Source organism: Malus sylvestris, chromosome 3 (assembly GCF_916048215.2).
Source record: "Malus sylvestris chromosome 3, drMalSylv7.2, whole genome shotgun sequence".
Lineage (NCBI taxonomy): Eukaryota > Viridiplantae > Streptophyta > Magnoliopsida > Rosales > Rosaceae > Malus > Malus sylvestris.
In genome coordinates, this window is record NC_062262.1 from 32,659,191 (window position 1) to 32,679,460 (window position 20,270).

Genomic DNA, 20,270 nt, shown 5'->3' on the forward strand with positions numbered 1-20,270 from the left:
GAAAAAAAGGGGGGGGGGACTGAGCGGTGATGCTTGAATTGGGGGGGGGGGTTGTTTCTGCGTGTGTGGTCTTTAGTGAAATATGGATCCATAACAGCTTTAAATCTTATGCTTTTTACATGCTTTACTACTTTCTAATTGTTCAAGTCTGTCAATCGATTGATGGGTTTTTCTCTCAAATCATGAAAAGAAACCATATCTATGAGAAGGCCATGTTGTGTTGAAACTCTAAATTTCACTCTTTAGGCCCTCTTTGACTTGAATTCATAGCCAATGTGACTGCTTTTGCAAATTGAATTCAATTTTTAGCTCGGCAGAAGGCGTTTAAATTGGTGCAACTTTCCACTTCTCAGTTCTCTAATCCTAGGGTTTTGGTTTTTTTTTTTTTTTCTTTCTCTCTTCCTCTTGGTACTTTGATTTGGGGTGACAATGATGTACCCTGATCCACAACACCACAAACAACAGCACCCACAACATCAGCAACAACACCCTCAACATCAGCGGCAACACCCTCAACATCAACAGCACCAACCTCAACATCAGCAGCAACATTTGCAACACCAGTAGCGTCAACAATAGGGCGGAGAATTTCATAGCCCCCCCTGGGCGCCACCGGCCCCAATGATGCATCAGCCGTCGGTATGCCCCCCGGAGTATCACAACCCACCTGTGCTTGCTCATCCTCTTCCTTATGATGGTTTGTACCAAATTATGCCTTTGTCTTTGCTATTTTGTTCTGGTTCTTTTCGGTTTTGGTTGGAAATTAATGGAGAATAAAAGAAAACAATTGAATTGTGGGGAAGTACCTAAACAAGAATTTGGTTGCATTATACTTCTTTTGTTGACTGGGATTTTCAACTTTAAAGCGCATTAAACCTTTAGAATTGGTTTTGGATCTTGAAGTTATTGAGATTTGCAATTTAAAAGGGTAGGCCAGTGAGGCCAAGGGTGTAAATGATATTTGAAAATAGTGGTTTAATTTTTTTGAGAGGTTTAGTGCAGAATTTAATATAGTTTCCCTTTTTTTTATAATGAGTGACAAATGGTTTGTTTGTTGCAGCTCATGCTGACACTTTTCTTGGATAAAAGATGAGAAAGCTTACACAGAGGAGAGCAGTTGATTATACTAGCACTGTCGTGCGATATATGCAGGTAAAGTATTCATTTTTTATTATACTTTTGTTCTCAGCAAGAAGTCATCCTTTAATTTGACTGGCACATGTAGTTTGGGTGTGCATTTATTTGTTCATTTTTCTATGTTATATGAACCCGTATATTTTAAAAGTTGTCATGCGATATGGTCTTATCTCTTCTTAAGGAAGACACCATCATTTTAACATCTGTTCCGGGCCAGTAAACAGTCTAACAAACCTCCCTGGAACAACCCAACCACAACCCCTACAAAGGGCAGATCAGAACAGCAAACACCACATAAAATTAAAAACTCCAGTTCGGATATTAAACTCACAAAAGATCACTATGTTATGTCCTTTGGATATGTCTGTTTCATTTTAGGTGTAAATAACCTTTTTAAGGATTCAGGTTGTCATTGTCTCTTAAACTTGCAAATTTATGTTAGTGATCAAGTATCCTAAAATCATTTATTATTGTGTTCAGTTACTGGTATAATTTTTTTTTTTGGTCAAAATGGCGAGTTTCTCAATACAGTTTTAATTTTTGTGCGAATAATGTTTGTAAAAAGTGTGTTTTTATTTAGTTCACCATTCATGCTTTTAAAGATAAGAAGTCCAATGCTCTCTCAGATGTTAGTTTTGGGAGGCAAAGTTTTGAGCTTTCTGCATTAAATGTCTTATTTTTCGGACAAAATTTTGTGTTTTAAGATGTAATGAACAAATTGTTGCTGGTTGGGTTTTGTGTTGTTGCAAATTTACTTGAGATCCTCACTTGATATCCCATTTATGCTTCCTATGCTTCCTTCTGCATAAGGACCAACCCTGGACATCCATTACTCATACACTTCCTCTACTTTATAGCAGGCTGTGCTACCGAATTTGAGTTAATTTTTGTAACTTTTTTGTTAATTGTTGAATTGGCTTCTAATTATATGTTTTTGCCTTTTTAATTTACCGAGAAATTGATGAAATTAGAATGGAAAGTTGTTTATTTGGTCAAAATAGTTGAAAATTCACATTCCTTAATGCTATTTTATTGGTTGAGGTTGAATTTGGTACTTTTCCTTGGGATGCAAAATTTGTACTGTAATATTAACTGGATATACTCTTACTTTGATCTACCTGTTTAATGGGCAATAATCTAACTATCTGCTGAGTTGAAATTAGTCAAATAGGTTCTTTATTGACTGGGCTTAATAGGTTTTTGGTGGCATTTTTTATGAAGGTAATTTTTTTGGTGGGTTTTGTGTTTACTGTAGTGAATTTTGGGTGATTATGTTAGTGGCGTTTGTATTTGGGTTTGGGCTTGATGGGGTTTGTTTTTGATGATTGGTTGTTGGTTATGAACTTACTTTCTTGGATTTTTTTATATTTTGTTATTTAAATGTGTTGTTTTTTTTTTTTTGGTGAAGAATTAAATGGAATTTTGTGTAATGTACTACATTGATGAGTGCTTTGTTTTCAGTCCATTCTTGGGTACATAATCTGATCTCCTGATAAGGGGCATCACCTGAAAAGGTATCACATGATTTGATTTCAGTTCAATGTTTCGTTCATTGTTCGGGGTTGTTATTATCAATGTAGAAGTTTTGTTCTCAGTTTGAGGTTCTGAATTATTTTGATTGAAAGTTTCGAACTTTATGACTTACGATTGAAAGAATAATTTTCAACTATTTTCATATAATGCAATTTCTGTTCTTGCAATTTGTTAGGAGCAAGATCGGTTGTTGAAACACCATTTGTGAGAGTTTGTGCGTCAACTAACATAAAACAAAGAAAGTCTTCACACCAAATGGATGGGAATCGGTAAACCATTCAGAACCTAAAACTCATTTCCTTGGTAATCTCCATTACTTATTGAATTAGTATTGTTATTATTATTATAATTTTTGCCCACAAAGAGAGCTTGATACTAAGAAAATGAGAAGCTTATGAAACCACAATAGGGTATAAATAGTCAATAATTTTATCCATTTGCTCTATAATTACTGCATAAAAAACTAAAAACCTAGACTATCTGCTGAGTTGAAATTAGTCAAGTAGGTTCTTGATTGACTGGGCTTAATAGGTTTGTGGTGGCATTTTTTATGAAGGTAATTTTTGGGTGGGTTTTGGACAAGAAACAAGAACCATTTTGCTTCATTGTTCCAAAGTATTATGTAGAGATTGCTTTAATATCTTGGCTTCTTGGCTGTATGTCGGGTGTCTGAGATAGGATTTAGGAGATCTGGTTTAGGTTTTGCAGAGAGAGAGAGGGGGGGTGTTCCGAAAGAAATGTGAGGGGATTTAGGCGAGGGATTTCAGGGATTTGTTTAGGGTTTCTTTTCTGCAATTTGCAGACAGACAGATGGGACAAGGGTGAGAAAGAGAGATGGGAGAATTTTTTGTGAGGGTAAAGGGAACGGGTAAGGGAGGTATGGGTATGGGTAGGGGATGGAAAAGCATTTCGTTTTCCATTTCTTCCTGAAACTCGAGGGATTTATGCGATTGCAGAGAGAGAGAGAGATGGGGGTGTCTGTTAGGTGCCCTTTAATTGTCACTTTTGTGATTTGTCCATCCTTGATTGTTGTGTGATTCATTCTCACGAACGTTCTATGCACAAGGTTTCATATTATTCCTTCCTTTTAATTTTGATATTATTGTGCTTAATTTCAATTCTGTTTTATTGGGTGATTGGATTAACAGACCTTGGATATTTTGGTATAATAATTTCACATCACGTGTTGCTCTTTTGCATCACCTTAATTGTTCGTCAGATGCTAACTTTTAATTATGTTTTCTTTGGGTCAGTCTCCATCTGGTAAATTTGTCCATCCTTCTGGAGTGGAGCACTATCTTTCTAACAGCATAAATGCTCTGAGAAACTGCCATGGAGACAAACAGTTGTTTACTCCATTCTAGGTATGTTTTTCTTTAGTATTTTAGAGGGATTCTTAACTCTTCCCCATTGTAATCTTAACCTTTGTATCTATCTCTCTCAAAAGACGATGAGAGTAACAACTGTTGAAAAGCAAATTCTCAGATGTATCTAAGCTTATACATACATTGGACAAAAACTGAATCTTAAATTGGGGCAGTGAGTTCTGCAACATCCTGGTGCTGCATATATTGTCACTTTTAAAAGTTGTTTTATGTCATTTTCGTAGGGCAATTTAGTAGATATTTAGCACATAAAAGAAGATGCGTGAATCAATACATTTAACCTAATAGTGATTTGGTTCAACGTAAAGACTACTGCTAGGGCACTCAAGTCATTTTCTTAATTTGTGCGCATATATATTATACGTAACCAACACATGTTTTCAAAGGACGTTAGTGTTCAAGCTCTGTTGATATTTTATTCAGTTCATTTTGATTTTGTTTTTCAGTTGTGGTGATAGGATTGTTTTTTCTCTTTTCTTTTTTCTTTTTTTCCCCCCTCTGTACAGCTTTTCTAAAATTCAACTGTTGTTCTCAATTTGGTTATTTGAACCAAGGCCAGTTAGGATGTGCCTTTGGAAGGTCTCACTGCTTTTAAAGTTGAATGGTGCCAACTAAATATAATGCGTTCATTCTTCAGTGTGTGAGCGTATGTCTATGCACTGTATTTAGGGGTTGTTGTACGATTCTAGGGAGATAAAGAGAGGGGATTGAGAGGTCATGCTAAGGAGAGTATATTGCTTGCCACTGAGGAATATACTTCATATAATAGCAATGTGATGATGTGTGGCATATGATGTGTGGCATGCTTTAACTAAGGAATATTTTTGTGTAGTAAGAAAGCCATATAGAGAGTCACATTTTTTGTTTTTTGGTTTTTTTGGGATTTGGTAACTGAAATTTTGTGTGAACTAATGTTTTTTTTTTATTGGAAACCATCTCTTTCTAATAAAAGACGTTCAGTTTTTCCCACAAATTGTACAATGTGTTTATATGCCAGCTCACTTGAATGTATATAAAAAAGACTTTGTTCATAATTGTGTTGAATTTATTCAACTTAAACGTGTTTTATTCATCCGATTACACTTGAAACAACAGATTCCCGCAGCAACGCGCGGGCATATTTTCTCGTATATTCTATAAAGAACACGGGTAATAGGAAAAATAATAATAATTCAAACTAGCATCAATAAGCATGTTATCTCATAAAACGTAATCATTAAATCAAGCTTTTCATGTATGCATTTTTACTATTAAAACATGCATTTTAGAAGGGGTCCACTCACCTTACATTGTTGGTGCACAACCGTACAAATAGGAATAATAGAATCACCGCTATTAATTTCACCTAAGCACATAAAGAGTACAATTACCAAAACTATATTCAAACGATTGAATTTGGGAAAACGGACATTAAAAACAAGTTAAGGACGTTGAATTACCCTAAGAAGGGTCCCGAATAAATTTATAAAAAGTCAACACGAAGAATATTCCTTGGAATATTCCAACCGGATGTGAGTTTGGGCCGAAAGGTCCTATGCCCAAAGGCCTTGGGTTATAAGGGTTAATGGGTTAGGCTTTTAAGGGTTTCAAGGGTCACGGGTTGGGCTAAAGGCCCGTGGGTTTTGGGGCTGGGTTCAAGGAATTAAAGGGTTTTGGGCTGGGCTTGAAGCCTGGCCCAATTGTTCTTGGGTTTTTAAAAGAAAACCAAATAAATAAAATAAAAAGGATTTGGGTTAGGTTTAAAGCTTAACGAGTCAAGGCCCTGGGTTTGGTCGATTGGCCTTGGGCATGGAAGCCCGCTTCATGCTGGGGAAGAAGGCCGAATTTTGGCCTGAGAATTCTCGAGCTCCGGTGGAGCTCGAATCTTAACCATTCTAAATGATGTAAATACCAAAAATATAGATATCAAGGCAAAGAACAAGAATATACCATGAAAAGGTTGAGCTGACGTCGAGATCGGCCGAAGAATGCTAGCAAAGGCCGAGTTCCTCGTCGAAAAACATGGAGAATATTTCCCCGACATGTTTATGTGTCCAACAACATACAACACACTTAATTTACTGCCACACAACGTAAAATGACGAGTTAGAGGTTTCCCGAGGCTTACCCATGTCGGAGGGATAAGATATCTTGCTGGAGTCAAACTCCAAATAGTAGGGGTACCATTGTGCAGAGAGAGAATGAGAAAGAGAGATAGAGAGAGATAAAGAGAGAAAGAGTAGCACGGTGGTGTGGTGGTGTCGTCGTCGAAGTCTCCTTGGGTGTGGGGGTAATTGGGTGTGTGTGTGTGAGTTTGGGGAAGAGGGAAAGAAAGAGTTGTAGAGAGTTTCGGGGAGAGAGAGAGGTGAGTGAGAGAACAAGGAGAGAGCATATGGGGGGAGAGGTCGGGGGACACAAATTAGGGGTTGGACCCCTTAGTGTAAAATATATCATTATACTAAAAATTTTTGGAAAATACAAATACAGAGCCTTTCAATTTTACCGAAAAGTTTGTGTAACATAACAGAATGAGGATGTATTTATTCAATTGAAAATGGGTTAATTTTTGAGGATGTATTTCTTCAATTGAAAAAAGATTTTTTTTTTTTTAAGGTCAATATTTTTATAAAGTTATCATTTCTTTTTGTAATAATATAGGTGCCCACACATTGAAAGGAGAAGAAGAAATAAGCGGTGGATGACAAAGCTACCAATAATTCACCGTCAACAAATCATTAACAAAGTGATAGATGACTCACTTACAATAAATCGCTAACAAAGCTTTTTGGTTTGTACTTTACGCTATTTGCTATAAGAGTAATGCGAGGGAGACTAAAATTGTAAACAAAGTTTTGAAAACTACAAGACATGGAAGTTGATAATTGATTTATTACTTACACATTGATAAACGTGCTTATTCTTATTGGTGATACATCATTTAGTTTGTAAATTTAGTCCCCCTAACATTACCCTTGTTATAAATAGGTGATGAGAGCTCATTGGTAAACACACCACTATTCTAAAAATATCTGACTGGACGTTAGGCAACTGACCACTGTCTTGATTATTTCCTAGACGTTTGAAAGTTAAGAAAGTGCGCCTATATTCGCCTAGGTCGCGTTTCTCACTTAAACAGAAAATCGATAACTTTTGTTTTGTATTCTAATATTTCAATAAATTTTAAGAGAATTTTAAGAGACTTTGTAAATGCTTAAATGAACACTTATTATATGCTTGTTCTCAAAGTTTTCAATATAATATAATAATTTACCATTTTGTTTTGTAATTTATATATATCCCGTAGAATATGTGTGAGATCTCGTATTCGTAGTTTTGACACATTTGTATTAACCACGATGGTTGACAATGTGAAGTACAATCCAGAAATGATGACGTAGCCAGCAGAGAGACTCTTTCTCCAATACAATCTCAATGAGAGCCACATATCCAAAAACATAAATCTGCTGCTCCAAGTCCCTTCTAATACCGTGATCCAGCCAATCCAATTGCAGATATCAAATCAAAAGCAGAAGAAAACTATTAATTAACGGCCGTGCTTTAACTAACACCATCATCGTTTTTTCTTCGATAACAGAAGATCAATCTCAGCTGACGATTTCATGCCCATTCGGTTGTTGCAGGACATTTGAAAGGTATAAGATAGCTAAATTTCAAGGTTGTCAATGGCGTCTTCTAGTTTTTGTTCGAGCTTACCCACAACAACTGCTCGCATTTCCTCCAAAACCCAGTTCGCATCTGCCTTGAAATCCAAGAAATTAATTTTGGTTTCCCGATCTTTGGTCAAACCCCAGAGGCTTTTCTCCTCTGTTCGTCGTATAATGGGTTTATCTGCTTCTTCCCCAGACAGAACTCAAGGTATTTTCTTTTCTTGATTATATATATATATATATACACACACACACACATGGTTGATGCTAGAGAGAACATCTACCAGAACCATATAGTCTCTAAAATATGGTCTAAAAGTATGCTATTTTCCTCTCTGTGTGTGTATATATTCATGGGCGTAGATGGTGTCCCGATGACAAATTCAGTCAGAGTTTTGGTTCTCATTTAGTTTTATCTAGAGAATTTCTTTGTAATTGTATTTGGTAATGGATGATCTTTTGTTATCTAATCTCTTCTTGGAAGCGATCGCTAAGACCTAAGAGTCGCTTCGCTTTCAGATAACCAAAAAGCACTTCGAACAATGTTTAGCAAGAAACTTGAAAGTGTTTTCAAGTGCTTATGGGTTGAAAAAGCACTTGGAGTACCCCCTGGATAGTTTTCCGAGATGCTTTCAATTAAAGTTCTTCTATAAAAAGGCATGGCTGGGTCATATGCAATTATGTTGCAAAAAGTTCAAGGTTTTTTAACTTTTTTTACACGAAATTGATTTTGGTTATGTATATGCAGGATAATCTTGAATGTCAGGTGTTAAAAGTTCAAGGTATTTTTACACGTTGTGTTTCAATTTTGTTGGTAATGTGCAGAGACAGGTGTTGGTGATTACAAATCTGTAAGTGATCAAGAATGGAAGGAGAAACTCACAGAGGAACAGTTTTACGTTACTCGTAAAAAGGGAACCGAGAGGGCTTTCACTGGGTATGCTTCTTAATTCCTACTTCTGTTTCAGATATTTGGTAACTTTGGTTCATCAGTGTGGACTTTCATATGATTGCAGAACACCTGCTATAGCCAAAAGTTTGAGTTTTTGTTCATTTTTGGGAGCTTCTGAAGGGTGGAAGGCCTGATCAAATCTAGAGAATTTTGGAAACACTAGAAAGTTCAAAAAATACAATTTGAAATCTGAATTGAGTAATCATCTTGCAAGTTAATCTAAGTTTTGTTACCTATGGCTGTCCCGTTGTAGTCGTTTGCTTGTCTGGGATTTGGCCCTCTGAACCTAAAACAATAAAGAGGCCTTTGATAAACGAGGATGCTGATTAGTTCATTTTTCTGCGCTTATGCCCTTGAGTCTGTTAAGTAGGACAATATCTATGTAGAATGTGTTAGCTGATTAGTTCTTTGTTGACTCTGCTATTTTTCGCCCTCAGTCACCTCTCCATCTAGAACGTTGGAGAATTTTCTGGCAGCTCATGCATCGTAACCTTAGTCGTTATGTAGCATGCGCCTTATCTGCTGGCACAGAAGGAGACTTATCGGCCTTTAACTGTTTGTGTAAAGGTCTTCATGGTGCACTGTGCATAAGTCTAGCAAGGCTTTCTAACCATGTCTCGGAGCAAATATGACTCATGAACAAGTACTTAGGATGGTATATAGCATAAAGGATGGGTTTTCTCTTTTCAGCCTCATGTCTTGCACACACATCTTTTTACCAGTCGCAACCTGGAATACATGGCGGAATGAAAAATGTTGCTCGTGCTTCCCACATAAACACATCCAAAACGACCAATGTCGAGACAGCCACTTGCATTATATCAATAACCATTTTCTTCTGTTATTCATGTTGGCTTTTTCCTCTTAATCTTCAGGGAATACTGGAATACGAAAACTAAAGGAACATACCATTGCATATGTTGTGACACACCTCTTTTTGAGTAAGTATCATTCTTACTAATTTTGCATATTGTCCTGTATCCTAGTGGATAGGGTGATGTATTTTCACCCATGCGTCATGGGTCGAACTTTCCATTGAACATTATGCTCTTGTGTATTCTATAACATTGACTGATATTTCTTATATTCTCTTCTGCAGATCATCTACCAAATTCAATAGCGGAACTGGTTGGCCATCGTATTACCAGCCCATAGGTGACAATGTGAAGTCCAAGTTAGACTTGTCTATATTTATGATGCCTCGAACTGAAGTTCTTTGTGCCGCTTGTGATGCTCATCTTGGCCATGTCTTCGATGATGGTCCACCACCAACAGGAAAGCGTTACTGTATCAACAGGTGATTAATCACTCACCATTTTTTCTCCTTTTGCCCGGTTATTGAAGCATTTGTAGTCGTTTTGAGGTGATGACTCATGAGAAACTACCCTGCAGTGCCTCCCTGAAACTAAAGCCAGAGTAGGAAGCAACACACCCTTCTTGCGGGCCACCGGACCAAATACGTTGCCACCAGAGGGACACCGAGGTGGAGTGAGTCGCTTCGTTGAGTGAGATCGAGAGTTTAAGTAGTTGTTATGTTCATGTTACATAATGATAAGGAACTGTTGTAATACATGTTTATGAAGACCTCAAGTGCATATGGGCAAATTCCTTAGGCGAAATATACATATGCATATTAATATCTCATATATAGATTAGATTGCAGTATATAGTCGTTATATTGTACTTCTTTAATCTCTACTTTTGATTGAAATCACGATATGATTTAACATTTGAGTATCTTTCTACAACGTGTTGCAATCTGAGTGATTGTTTTGGTGTTTCATTACATCTTATCAACCTAGAACCTTAGGGTGCCTTTGTTTGCTATGGTTAGTATTCACTGGACTGGACTAACATTCATTGTAGTCTTGTGTTTGGTGCTGCAAAGGATTAACTTAAATAACGTCAGGTCGGACTCGCCTCGACTCGGGGCTTCGTTAAGCGTAGTTAGCTGATCCAGATTGAAAGCTTGGTATTAGTTAAGAGTATGTCACTGCCACTCATTCGATAGGCACACAACTACCAACTCTCTTATGATTTATTTATCTACGAATTTCAAATACTGACTAATTGATATCGGTTCTCTTTATTCATTAGTATAGACAGATATCGTTGACTATTCCAACTAAAAAATTTGAATTGAATTGTGCACACTATTAATTCGGTCAATTTCTGTAACTGATGTCACAATTTTTCTCATTAACCAAATTAAAAAAAAAAAAAAATTGAGTTCAAGTGGGACGAAAAAGAAAAAGAATCGAGGATCTGAGTGAAACAACAACACATAATTAGGGGCAAATTCGTAATATAGTTAAAATTAAAAATAAAAAATAAAGATAAAAACGCTGGTTTTCCCACTCTAACCCCCGAAATCCAAAATCCGTTAAACCCTTCCCTCTTTCCTTCTCCTCCAGCACTCGCAGAGCAGCCCGTCTCCTTCTTCCCCGAAACTCACCTCTCAGAAAGCTTCGATTATGTACGGAGGCGGTGAGTTCCGAGAAAACCTAACAGCACTCGCATGCTACAGAGATTTCTCTCTTTTTTTTCCTCCATTTTTTTTCTGATTTTTTTGGGGGAATTTCTGGTTTCTTTGGTGTTGCAGATGAGGTATCAGCTATCGTGCTTGACCTCGGCTCGCACACTTGCAAAGCCGGCTATGCCGGTGAAGAAGCGCCGAAAGCTGTCTTCCCTTCGGTATGTGCTTCCTTTCTGCTCAATTTTTAGTTCGACTTTGCATAGTGGCAGTTACAGTTACTCTGGTATGTTCTTTTTATTCTTGAAGTTCTTAATTGTTGTAGAAAATTTCACAACTTTGTTACTATGTTTAATCGAAATGCGAACTTGTAGTGGTAGCACTGAGGATTTTCATTTTATAGATTTGGGAAATGTTTACCCCTTTGGTCAAATTTAGTGGTAATGCAGAGTGTTTTTCAATTGCCCATTTGAAACTTTTAAGATTTTTAGCTAAAGAATTGTTCTTTATGAGTCATTTTGGGTACAGATTTGGTGTTTCGACCGTCCCAAAGTATTTGAATTGTATGCTGTTGTTTACTCAGAAGAATGATGAGTCCTTCATCTCAATTTTCCACACCATGATGGATAATGTGAAACTTTTGATGGAACATCTTTAATAGAGGGGGCGTTAAGGCTGGTGGGATATATGTGTAATCATTTGGAATTTTTGAAGAATGGATGAAGCTTTTCATTTTTTTTTTCCGAATTTTTTTAGACTTATTAGTTATGAAATTTATATGCATCGAATTTCCAGGTATTAGGGGATGGACCTTTCTAATTAAATCAGTCACATTAGGTGTAGAATTTGTTTACTGTGCGTCTGCCTGTTAATTGGATATTCATTATCACTAGTTCAAGTGAATTAAAAATGTAACCTTATTTTTGCATCTGTTTTTGTTCATTTAGGTTGTTGGGTCAATTGATCAGATGGAAGTTGATGCAACTGAAACGGAAAACAATTCTGGATCTGCTGTAGATCCAAAGAATAATTCAAAATCTCTTGATTCTGACAAAGCCAAGGGAAAACGCAAGTTATATGTAGGATCTCAATCCTTAGGGTACCGTCGGGATCATATGGAGGTCAGTTTTGAATTAAAGGCTTTTGTAATTGAAGCACAGTTCAGATCTTTTGTAATAATATTTTGATTAACTACTGCTGTTGTATCAGGTGCTGTCACCCATAAAGGATGGAGTTGTTGTTGACTGGGATGCTGTGGAGGGTATATGGGACCATGCTTTTAGGTAACTACTAATGGATGAATTATAATGGGTTAAATTTTTTTTTCTCATTTCAATTGTTGATTAGTGAGTTGATTTAAGTGAGATAAGGCATTCATATAATGCAACGGCCTGAGCAGTTAGCTTCTTCTACTAGGCTTGTGGACATAATAGTCCTAGTTTCAGTTTAGGATCTAATGATCAACAAATGATATATTGTAATTTTGGCAATCTATCTAGTACTGTTTTCTGTCGTATGTTATAACTGCGGTAATGCTTTGGTACAAAATTTCCTCGCTGATATTGGGTCAGAAGAATATTGATTCCATCTCTTTTCTAGGAGTGATCATCATATGTTATAAGTTTCTCTTGTCCAATTATATTCCATTTTTCATTTAATATGAGTTTGGACTTAACAGATATTGTAATACTGTAGCAACATATGTTGTTCCAAAAGTCCCATCCAATACTTTTACATATTGTGAAGGCTTGGATTTTATCCTTTTCCTAGTTAGTTCTCCATCTAGCAATTTCTATTTTCCAATAATTTAATTCTATTTCAGTATATTACCATATCACTAAGTGCTTTGCTATTATTTTCAGGGAATGCCTATTGGTTGATCCTAAAGAGCATCCAATGCTACTTGCAGAGCCATCTTCGAACACTCAACAACAAAGAGAAAGGTAATTTGGTAATTATTAAATTTTCTGATTAGTTCAAAATTGTAATTAAGTCAAGCCAAAATGCTTATGCGATTTTTTGTGTATTCTTTTGTGATAAACTTGGACTTCAGGGTTACCCCTATGCCTTTGAAAAGCTGAACTTTAGGTTTGATTGATGGGAAAGAGATAATTTAGGTAAACATGACATTTAACTACTTTTATTTCTCGAAAACGTAAGTGTAACAAGTTCAGATTTAACCAGGGATAGGCCTTTGGAGATAGGTAGCTTTGTCAATGGTATCATGACTTGTAGATTTAGACTGGTTAATGGGTGTGAACCATGTGGTTTACTTGATATTACTTACTTAAGAGCATCTTCAATGGAGAGATGCAACTACAAGTTCTACTCCAATGGGGGAGATGTGAACTTGGGATCCCATTTGCTTTTCTCTCTTTACTAGCGGGGTCCACCTTCAAAGATCTTAAACAACAAGATGGCTATTTACAGTTTTGGGCCAAGATGGGTACTTACATCTTGTCCATTGGAGTGCTTTCTGGACAACAAGAGATGCATAATGTCCATTCCAAGGCATCTTGCATCTTCCATTGGAGATGCTCTTAAGTATCATATATATAATCTTATGCAAGACTCTGATATACAATGTGATGTTTTCTGTTGTCGAAGCTGATGTCTTGATTATGTTCCTGTACTCTAATTGCATATTTGTTGTTTTTAACTTGTAATAAATGTTCCTGTACTCTACTTGCATACATTGGTTTCTTTGTTTTTAACTTGTAATACTTATATGGAGTCACTTGAGAAAATGGTTGTATTAACTCATTAGATTGACAAATGCATATAAATTTTTTGTTATCACATACAAGGCTGGTAAATGTGATATATATGTTATGCAAGTCTGTTATAGAATGAACTATAGTTTTTTGCTGTGTAGACTGATGGCTTCATCATGTCTGTGTACTGTTGTTGCATACCTAGATTTTGTTTTTCTTAAGTTTCTAACTTGTAATAATTGAGAGAGGATCCTTGCTGGATCCTTCAATCACTTCCGTTCATCGTACATCATGTGGTTAGAAATCATTGTACATTTTTTTATTTAAAATTGAATATAAACAGTACCAGACGAAAACTGGCCGCACGATGTACGATGAACGGATGTGATTGGAGGATCCGGTGAGGATCCTCATTCGTAATAATTATGCTGGACCCACTTGATAAAAGGTTTTATGCAAATGATATTATTTGTTACATAATTATTGATGGTTTAAATTGGTGTCTTTATGTAGTTTACTTTTTATGTTAAGTGATGGTTTTATCTTGTACCCAACAGGACAACAGAACTTATGTTTGAAAAGTACAAAGTTCCTGCCTTATTTTTGGCCAAGAATGCTGTACGCCCCTGTTCATCTCATCTCCCTGATTCCAACTTGTAGAACATGGATTACTATATACAGACTCTGTTCTTTGTTTCCTTTTAAATATCAGACTGCAATTGGTGAGTAACTGGAATTTCTTTTATGCCAGGTTCTCACATCATTTGCATCAGGCCGTGCTACCTCATTAGTAGTTGATGGGTAAGAGACTACATAATTTTGACTTTCGCCATATTTAATTTTAGTACTTGCACATCCTCTTTTGTTTTATTACAATTATATATTATTTCATCCTTTCATTTTCACGCTTATGCATAAGCTTAATTAAGTTAAACTGTTCACTTGGGACTCAATTTCTGTTCATGCAGACCATGGATCCACATGTTTTTGCTTTATGTTAATCCCAAGAAAGAGACTGTTGATGTCTATACAAATCCGTTCATCTTCTAAAAAAAATGTCAAAAAATTATCTCTATCAGTCGACTTTTGGTAAAAGTGGACACATGCAGAAACTTTCTGAAAATCTGATGTTTTTGGATGTAACTTTAGGAATCATAAACCAAACGATAATGTATCAATTGAATTTTTCAAACTTTATGGAATACTACATCTGTGGATTTGAAATTGTTTTATTACAATGTAGAACTTGTACGAGTTTTTAATATCGGTTCTAGTATGATTTAATGATGTATTGATTGTCCGTTTATATTTTGCCTGATTATTGTGAATGCAAAACTAACATATGGTATTATGCAAAATCACAAAATTTACCTAGTGGTGGAGGATCAACTACAGTTGCTCCAGTTCATGATGGCTATGTTCTTCAAAAGGTATTTCTCACTTTTCTTACCAAATTAAATGATTGATCTTGACAAGAAGTTAATTTGTTGGTCATTGTTATATGGTTACATTTCAGGGTGAGCTATGTCTTTTATTTTGTTCATGAGCTGCTTGTAGACTGAACTCATGCACTGTATAAACGTCTTTAGAAACCTTCTGTCCAAATTGAAAAAAACTGAAAATTTAAGAATGCTTGTTTCTATGATATCATTTGTAACCAATCATTCTCAATTTTTTGACACTCTTTTTCTTTCCTGTTTTGTTGTTTTTCAACTTGTTACAGGCTGTGTTATCTTCTCCTATTGGAGGAGAATTTCTTACTGATTGTTTGACAAAAAGTTTGGAAAGTAAAGGAATGACGGTGAGTGACTACACAAATTTGGTTTTGGAGGGGAATCAATGGCCTGAAATTACTGTTGTATTCTTAATTAATCCTTCTTATTTATTTGTAGATTAAACCCAGATATTCTTTCAAGAGAAAAGAAACGCGACCTGGAGAGTTTCAGGTACCTTTTGATTTTATTGGTAGATGTATTAAAAAATAGTTGTATGCAAGAGTTGCAAAATATGCTTCCATTCTGAAAATTATAGTGGTGGCTTGGTATACTGGCTGTCTGGTGATTAATTGTTCCTCTGGAACTATGCACTTTTGTTTATCTTGTTACCAATTGTGAGACTTGGTAGGTATTCGACTTTGATGCATATTTTTGTTTTCCTTATTTAGAGCTTAATGATATTCTCAATGTTGTAGGTAGTAGATGTTGATTTTCCAAATACCACAGAAAGCTACAGACTCTATTCCCAGGTTTGTGATTGACCAGAATATTTCTTATTGAGATATGAATCACATGATGTATTATTTTTCCAATTCTGCTGAATGTTTCTTCGTGGCAGAGGATAATTGCTAGTGACATTAAAGAATGTGTGTGTAGATCCCCGGACACTCCATATGATGGTTTGCTATTCATCCCTTCTCTCAAGTGTTTTAATATTTTTAGACTATAGACTTGGTCAATGACATCAATTTTTGTTCAGGATAGCAGATTCCATTTTTCGTTCAATTGGCTATTATGTTATTTTTGCTACTGAGATTAAACAATATTCATTTGTATAATACCTAATATTTGGAAGGGAATTTGTTTGGATTTTCCCTTTATTCACAAATGATATCCTTGATCGTTGCCTGGAGGTCCATTTATGAACTTATTTTCTCTAAAAGGTTTCTTGATTTATAAACTTATTCAAATGTTAAGGCAATTAGATGTGCAGAGATAGCTTAATTCTTTGACAGCTTGATCCGTTTGAGTTTTGGGATTTTTGCAGGCAAAGAATGCTTAGTTTTTTGACAACTTGATTGCTTGGAGTTCTACGATATCGTTTACATTTACACGATGAATGGATGATGCTCTACTCTTTTTTTTCTTTTTCTTTTTTCAATGAATCAACCTTGTCAGTTATTTTCATATTGTCCGTAGCTGTATTATATGCTCTATTCTTCAAGCAAAGAAAAAAAAATGTTCAATTAGCTTTCTAATAGGATTTTCATTTTCATTTTCCAGAAATCGCGTATTCAAACATTCCAATGACCTCATATGAGCTTCCTGATGGCCAGTGAGTCCTATTCTTTTGCATCTTTGAATTCCTTAGATCTGGTCTTAATCTTGTTAATTCATGGTGCACTTTGTTAAATGATGACTGCCTAATTTTGCGCATATTGTCTACTATTTAATTAGCCTTGATTTCTGTTTCTTATATAAATGTGTAGTTACTTTATGATCATGCATGATACAGGACAATTGAAATCGGTGCTGATAGATTCAAGATTCCTGACATTCTATTTAACCCATCATTGGCTCAGGTGGATGTCTTCTGAACTACATGATGCCAGCTTGTTACTCTTTTCTTGAATGCTTGAAAATCTCATGGGACACATTTGCATTTAACCATGATCTGTTATTATTTATTCAATAATTTCATTTAATTGACGCTTTGAAGTTACCAATTTCATCTTTATATGTGAACCTTGTGTGAAGTGAGATATGGCTGTTTCATTCTGACCAAATTATTATTATGTTTCTGACAAGAAATCTCTAGCAAAGTACAATGGACAATAAGTCCATCATATGCTCCGTCTGTTTTCAGCGTTCTTTACACTTAAGTGCTGACTCAAAGAATATCTCGAATTTGTTTCTTTTGACTGTTTTAGTTTTTAATCAGTAAATTGGCTTTCGTGGAATAGTTCATTACTTGATTACTAACTTCTTCATGTCTACTGATTGCATGGGTGATATTTTGATATATGAAATAAAATATGCTTGTGAAATAGAGCTTGGTCAGTCTCATAATTTGATTAGGCTCCTGGAATTTTTTTTGGATTGGATATTACAATTTAAAAAAAAAAAAAAATTGCTGGACCACATTATACAAGTCAATTGTAAATTGTACTTCATAAGAAAGTTTGATCCCTGATACTATTATGATATCCCTGTTACCAAATGCTTTTCTGTTGAAGTGATTTCTGGATGGATTAGTTGCATAAATATATGTTTTAATTGGTAAAGAATAATATATTTTTCATGCGTGTTTTACCTGTCATAATTTGTTTGCATGAAAATGTCAGACAATTCCTGGTATGGAGCATTTTGCAGAGATTGCTCCCGCTGTTCGTGGTCTTCCACAAATGGTAATTTTTTGCTTTATTTGACAATAAGTGGGTGTATTTCTCTTTTTTTCTTTTTCCCCCTCAATTTTTAATTCATGGTTAACCTCTCTGGTTTGCTCTCCAGGTTATCGAGAGCATTAACAAGTGTGATGTGGACATCCGTCGCGAATTATTTAGTAGCATACTGGTAAAATGCATGCACTCACTTATTTATTTTTCTTTTCAGAGTGTGAAATCACTTATTTTATGCGTGATATCTCTTATGTTTCCCCAAGTAATTGACAAAAATTAGCAAAAATTGGTTTACTTTAGACATCTGGATGCAAATAAATATCTTTTGGGACTTACTGAGAGTGTTACAATTTCTATGGGAATATGCGGACTTCCTGAAAGCGTTACATCCATTAACCTCAAAAGTTCCACAGAATTTCTTCACATGCGACGTAGCAGAACATACTTCAGAAATATAATATGGTTTTCCTTCTTTATTTTATACAGCTTGCCGGTGGCACAGCATCAATGCAACAGCTAAAGGAACGCCTTGAGAAAGATATGCTGGAGGTATAGCTTTTAAATGAAACACTACCATGGTCTTATTTCTCTTTTCCTGTTTCTTGTTATTTTTCTTCCAGCCAACGTTCGGTTATTGAATTTGGAATCTATTTGGTATATGGTTTCATTTAGCAGTAACAATTTCACGATCTCAGAATTCACTGTAAGATTTTAGTACTAAATGTGTTTGTGCCATTACAACTTAGGAGACTATGATCTTATTGTTGTGTTGTTCAATGTGTTTGTGCCGCAAGCAATAGCAAACATGCTTTTCCCCATTTCCATCAGTTCATGAAAACATTGGCCATTGGCTTAATAGTTTGATGTCATTGTTTTATCTACTCCCCTTTTCCAACTGGTAGTGTTTATTTGATTAATTATTTATAGCTTCATGGGCATTGAATAAAGACATAGTATTTCTAGTATGAATTATTAAAATCCCGTCATTCAATCTGCAGGAGTCTCCTCAAGCTGCTAGAGTCAAAGTATTGGTGGCTGGCAATTCAACAGAAAGGCGATTCAGGTAATATGCATAGCTTCAAGTCCTCTTTTCCTCTGCCCATGCCGGCACAAGATCCCGTACATAAGCAATTTGGCTGCAACTCTGCAACTGTTTGTTAATTTTCTGATTTATTTCATCTAAGGATTTACAATTTCACATCAATGATGCATTAACAGATCAAACGATGTGAAAAATGAATTGTGAAACTCACTAAACTGGTTTCAAGTTTCACCTTATCTAGTTATAGCTTATGTGTTGTTGAATTTAGTGTTTGCAATATACATTCATCCAATTTCTCATCCCCTGACTTCATGTTGGTGTTTAATTTTGCAGTGTTTGGATAGGCGGAAGTATATTGGCGTCTCTTGGTTCATTCCAGCAAATGTGGTTCTCCAAGGCTGAGTAAGTTTCATGACTTCACCAGTCTTGCTTATCTGTATTAAACGGTCTACATCGTAAATGGTGATTAAGAAATCATGTAAAGTGTTTTATAGTTCCTTCTTGATATTTTGCTTCATATGATTGCGATTGACAGGTACGAGGAGCATGGAGCTTCTTACATACAACGAAAGTGCCCTTGAATTTTCTGTTTTCTGATTAGCAAGTAGGAAAGGTTTGTGCTCGATGTCAACTTAATTATTACTTCCGGATTCTTATATTTTCTCCTAATATAAATTATAAACGCGAAATTACTTTTCTACGTTCAGGTCTCTCTCGTTCTCCATCACGCTAGCCTTTTCCCGAATGATCAAAGCTTCAAAGCCCGTGTTGTCGAAATGGATGGAGGGATGCTTTGTTTTGTATCGATCATCGCTTATCCCGTGTACCGCAATACTTTTCACTGCTGTAGCTTGTGTTAATGTCCGTTGATTAGGGTTCAGAGTGTTCATCTAGTTTATACACCAACTTTGCTAGCTCGACTAGTTTTATATGTCAAGGCCATATAACATTTCTAACAGCTTATGTTGCTTCTTACACGACCCTCTTTATTTATGGCCATCGGATTGATTAAACTAAACAGATTAAATAGGAGTGTGTGAAAGGCTAAAAAAGACATGTGAAAATCATTTCCCATCGCGGAAATGCATGAATTCGGATACCAGCCAATATTACTTGGGTGCACCCTAGATCGCATTTATCCACCCGAATTGCAATTGACAAATTTTTCGTCTTACAAATGTTATAATCGTTGCTGTCATTAACTATGTCGTAGATCACAATTTCAAAATCATCTAATAAATAAAAAAAAATAAAAAATTAAGAATACCGTTTA

At 35.7% G+C, this 20,270-nt stretch overlaps 2 protein-coding genes and 1 long non-coding RNA gene across 5 annotated transcripts; all 3 read left to right on the forward strand.

Moving 5' to 3' along the window:
- Window positions 1-1,065: 1,065 nt before the first annotated feature.
- Window positions 1,066-4,171, forward strand: LOC126614532 (uncharacterized). Of its 3 annotated transcripts, XR_007620417.1 has the most exons (3): window positions 1,066-1,152; window positions 2,846-2,939; window positions 3,924-4,171. It is a non-coding gene; the product is annotated as an uncharacterized LOC126614532 (long non-coding RNA). The 3 variants fall into 3 exon arrangements; XR_007620416.1 differs by lacking the exon at window positions 1,066-1,152 and having other exon boundaries at window positions 2,673-2,973; XR_007620415.1 differs by lacking the exon at window positions 1,066-1,152 and having other exon boundaries at window positions 2,673-2,939.
- Window positions 4,172-7,659: 3,488 nt separating this feature from the next.
- On the forward strand, window positions 7,660-10,383 carry LOC126615198 (peptide methionine sulfoxide reductase B1, chloroplastic). The gene is made up of 5 exons (XM_050282972.1): window positions 7,660-7,910; window positions 8,528-8,639; window positions 9,530-9,595; window positions 9,754-9,951; window positions 10,047-10,383. The coding sequence occupies exons 1-5, from the start codon at window positions 7,718-7,720 to the stop codon at window positions 10,072-10,074; spliced, it is 597 nt and encodes a 198-aa protein (XP_050138929.1). The 5' UTR covers window positions 7,660-7,717; the 3' UTR covers window positions 10,075-10,383.
- Window positions 10,384-10,998: 615 nt separating this feature from the next.
- On the forward strand, window positions 10,999-19,955 carry LOC126615196 (actin-related protein 4-like). The gene is made up of 21 exons (XM_050282970.1): window positions 10,999-11,141; window positions 11,257-11,348; window positions 12,075-12,248; window positions 12,337-12,410; window positions 12,990-13,070; window positions 14,399-14,459; window positions 14,593-14,642; window positions 15,217-15,271; window positions 15,565-15,642; window positions 15,734-15,787; window positions 16,033-16,086; window positions 16,176-16,236; window positions 16,841-16,892; window positions 17,073-17,139; window positions 17,902-17,964; window positions 18,068-18,130; window positions 18,442-18,504; window positions 18,954-19,018; window positions 19,331-19,399; window positions 19,533-19,610; window positions 19,705-19,955. The coding sequence occupies exons 1-20, from the start codon at window positions 11,129-11,131 to the stop codon at window positions 19,576-19,578; spliced, it is 1,335 nt and encodes a 444-aa protein (XP_050138927.1). The 5' UTR covers window positions 10,999-11,128; the 3' UTR covers window positions 19,579-19,610; window positions 19,705-19,955.
- Window positions 19,956-20,270: the final 315 nt, after the last annotated feature.

Bases quoted from the DNA above. Each gene is read 5' to 3' on its own strand.
- LOC126615198 (XM_050282972.1), top strand. From the start codon at position 7,718: ATGGCGTCTTCTAGTTTTTGTTCGAGCTTACCCACAACAACTGCTCGC. The intron at 7,911-8,527 runs GTATTTTCTTTT...GGTAATGTGCAG, and splicing joins TTCCCCAGACAGAACTCAAG to AGACAGGTGTTGGTGATTAC. The intron at 8,640-9,529 runs GTATGCTTCTTA...CTTAATCTTCAG, and splicing joins ACCGAGAGGGCTTTCACTGG to GGAATACTGGAATACGAAAA.
- LOC126615196 (XM_050282970.1), top strand. The intron at 16,087-16,175 runs GTTTGTGATTGA...TCTTCGTGGCAG, and splicing joins GCTACAGACTCTATTCCCAG to AGGATAATTGCTAGTGACAT. The intron at 18,131-18,441 runs GTAAAATGCATG...TATTTTATACAG, and splicing joins AATTATTTAGTAGCATACTG to CTTGCCGGTGGCACAGCATC.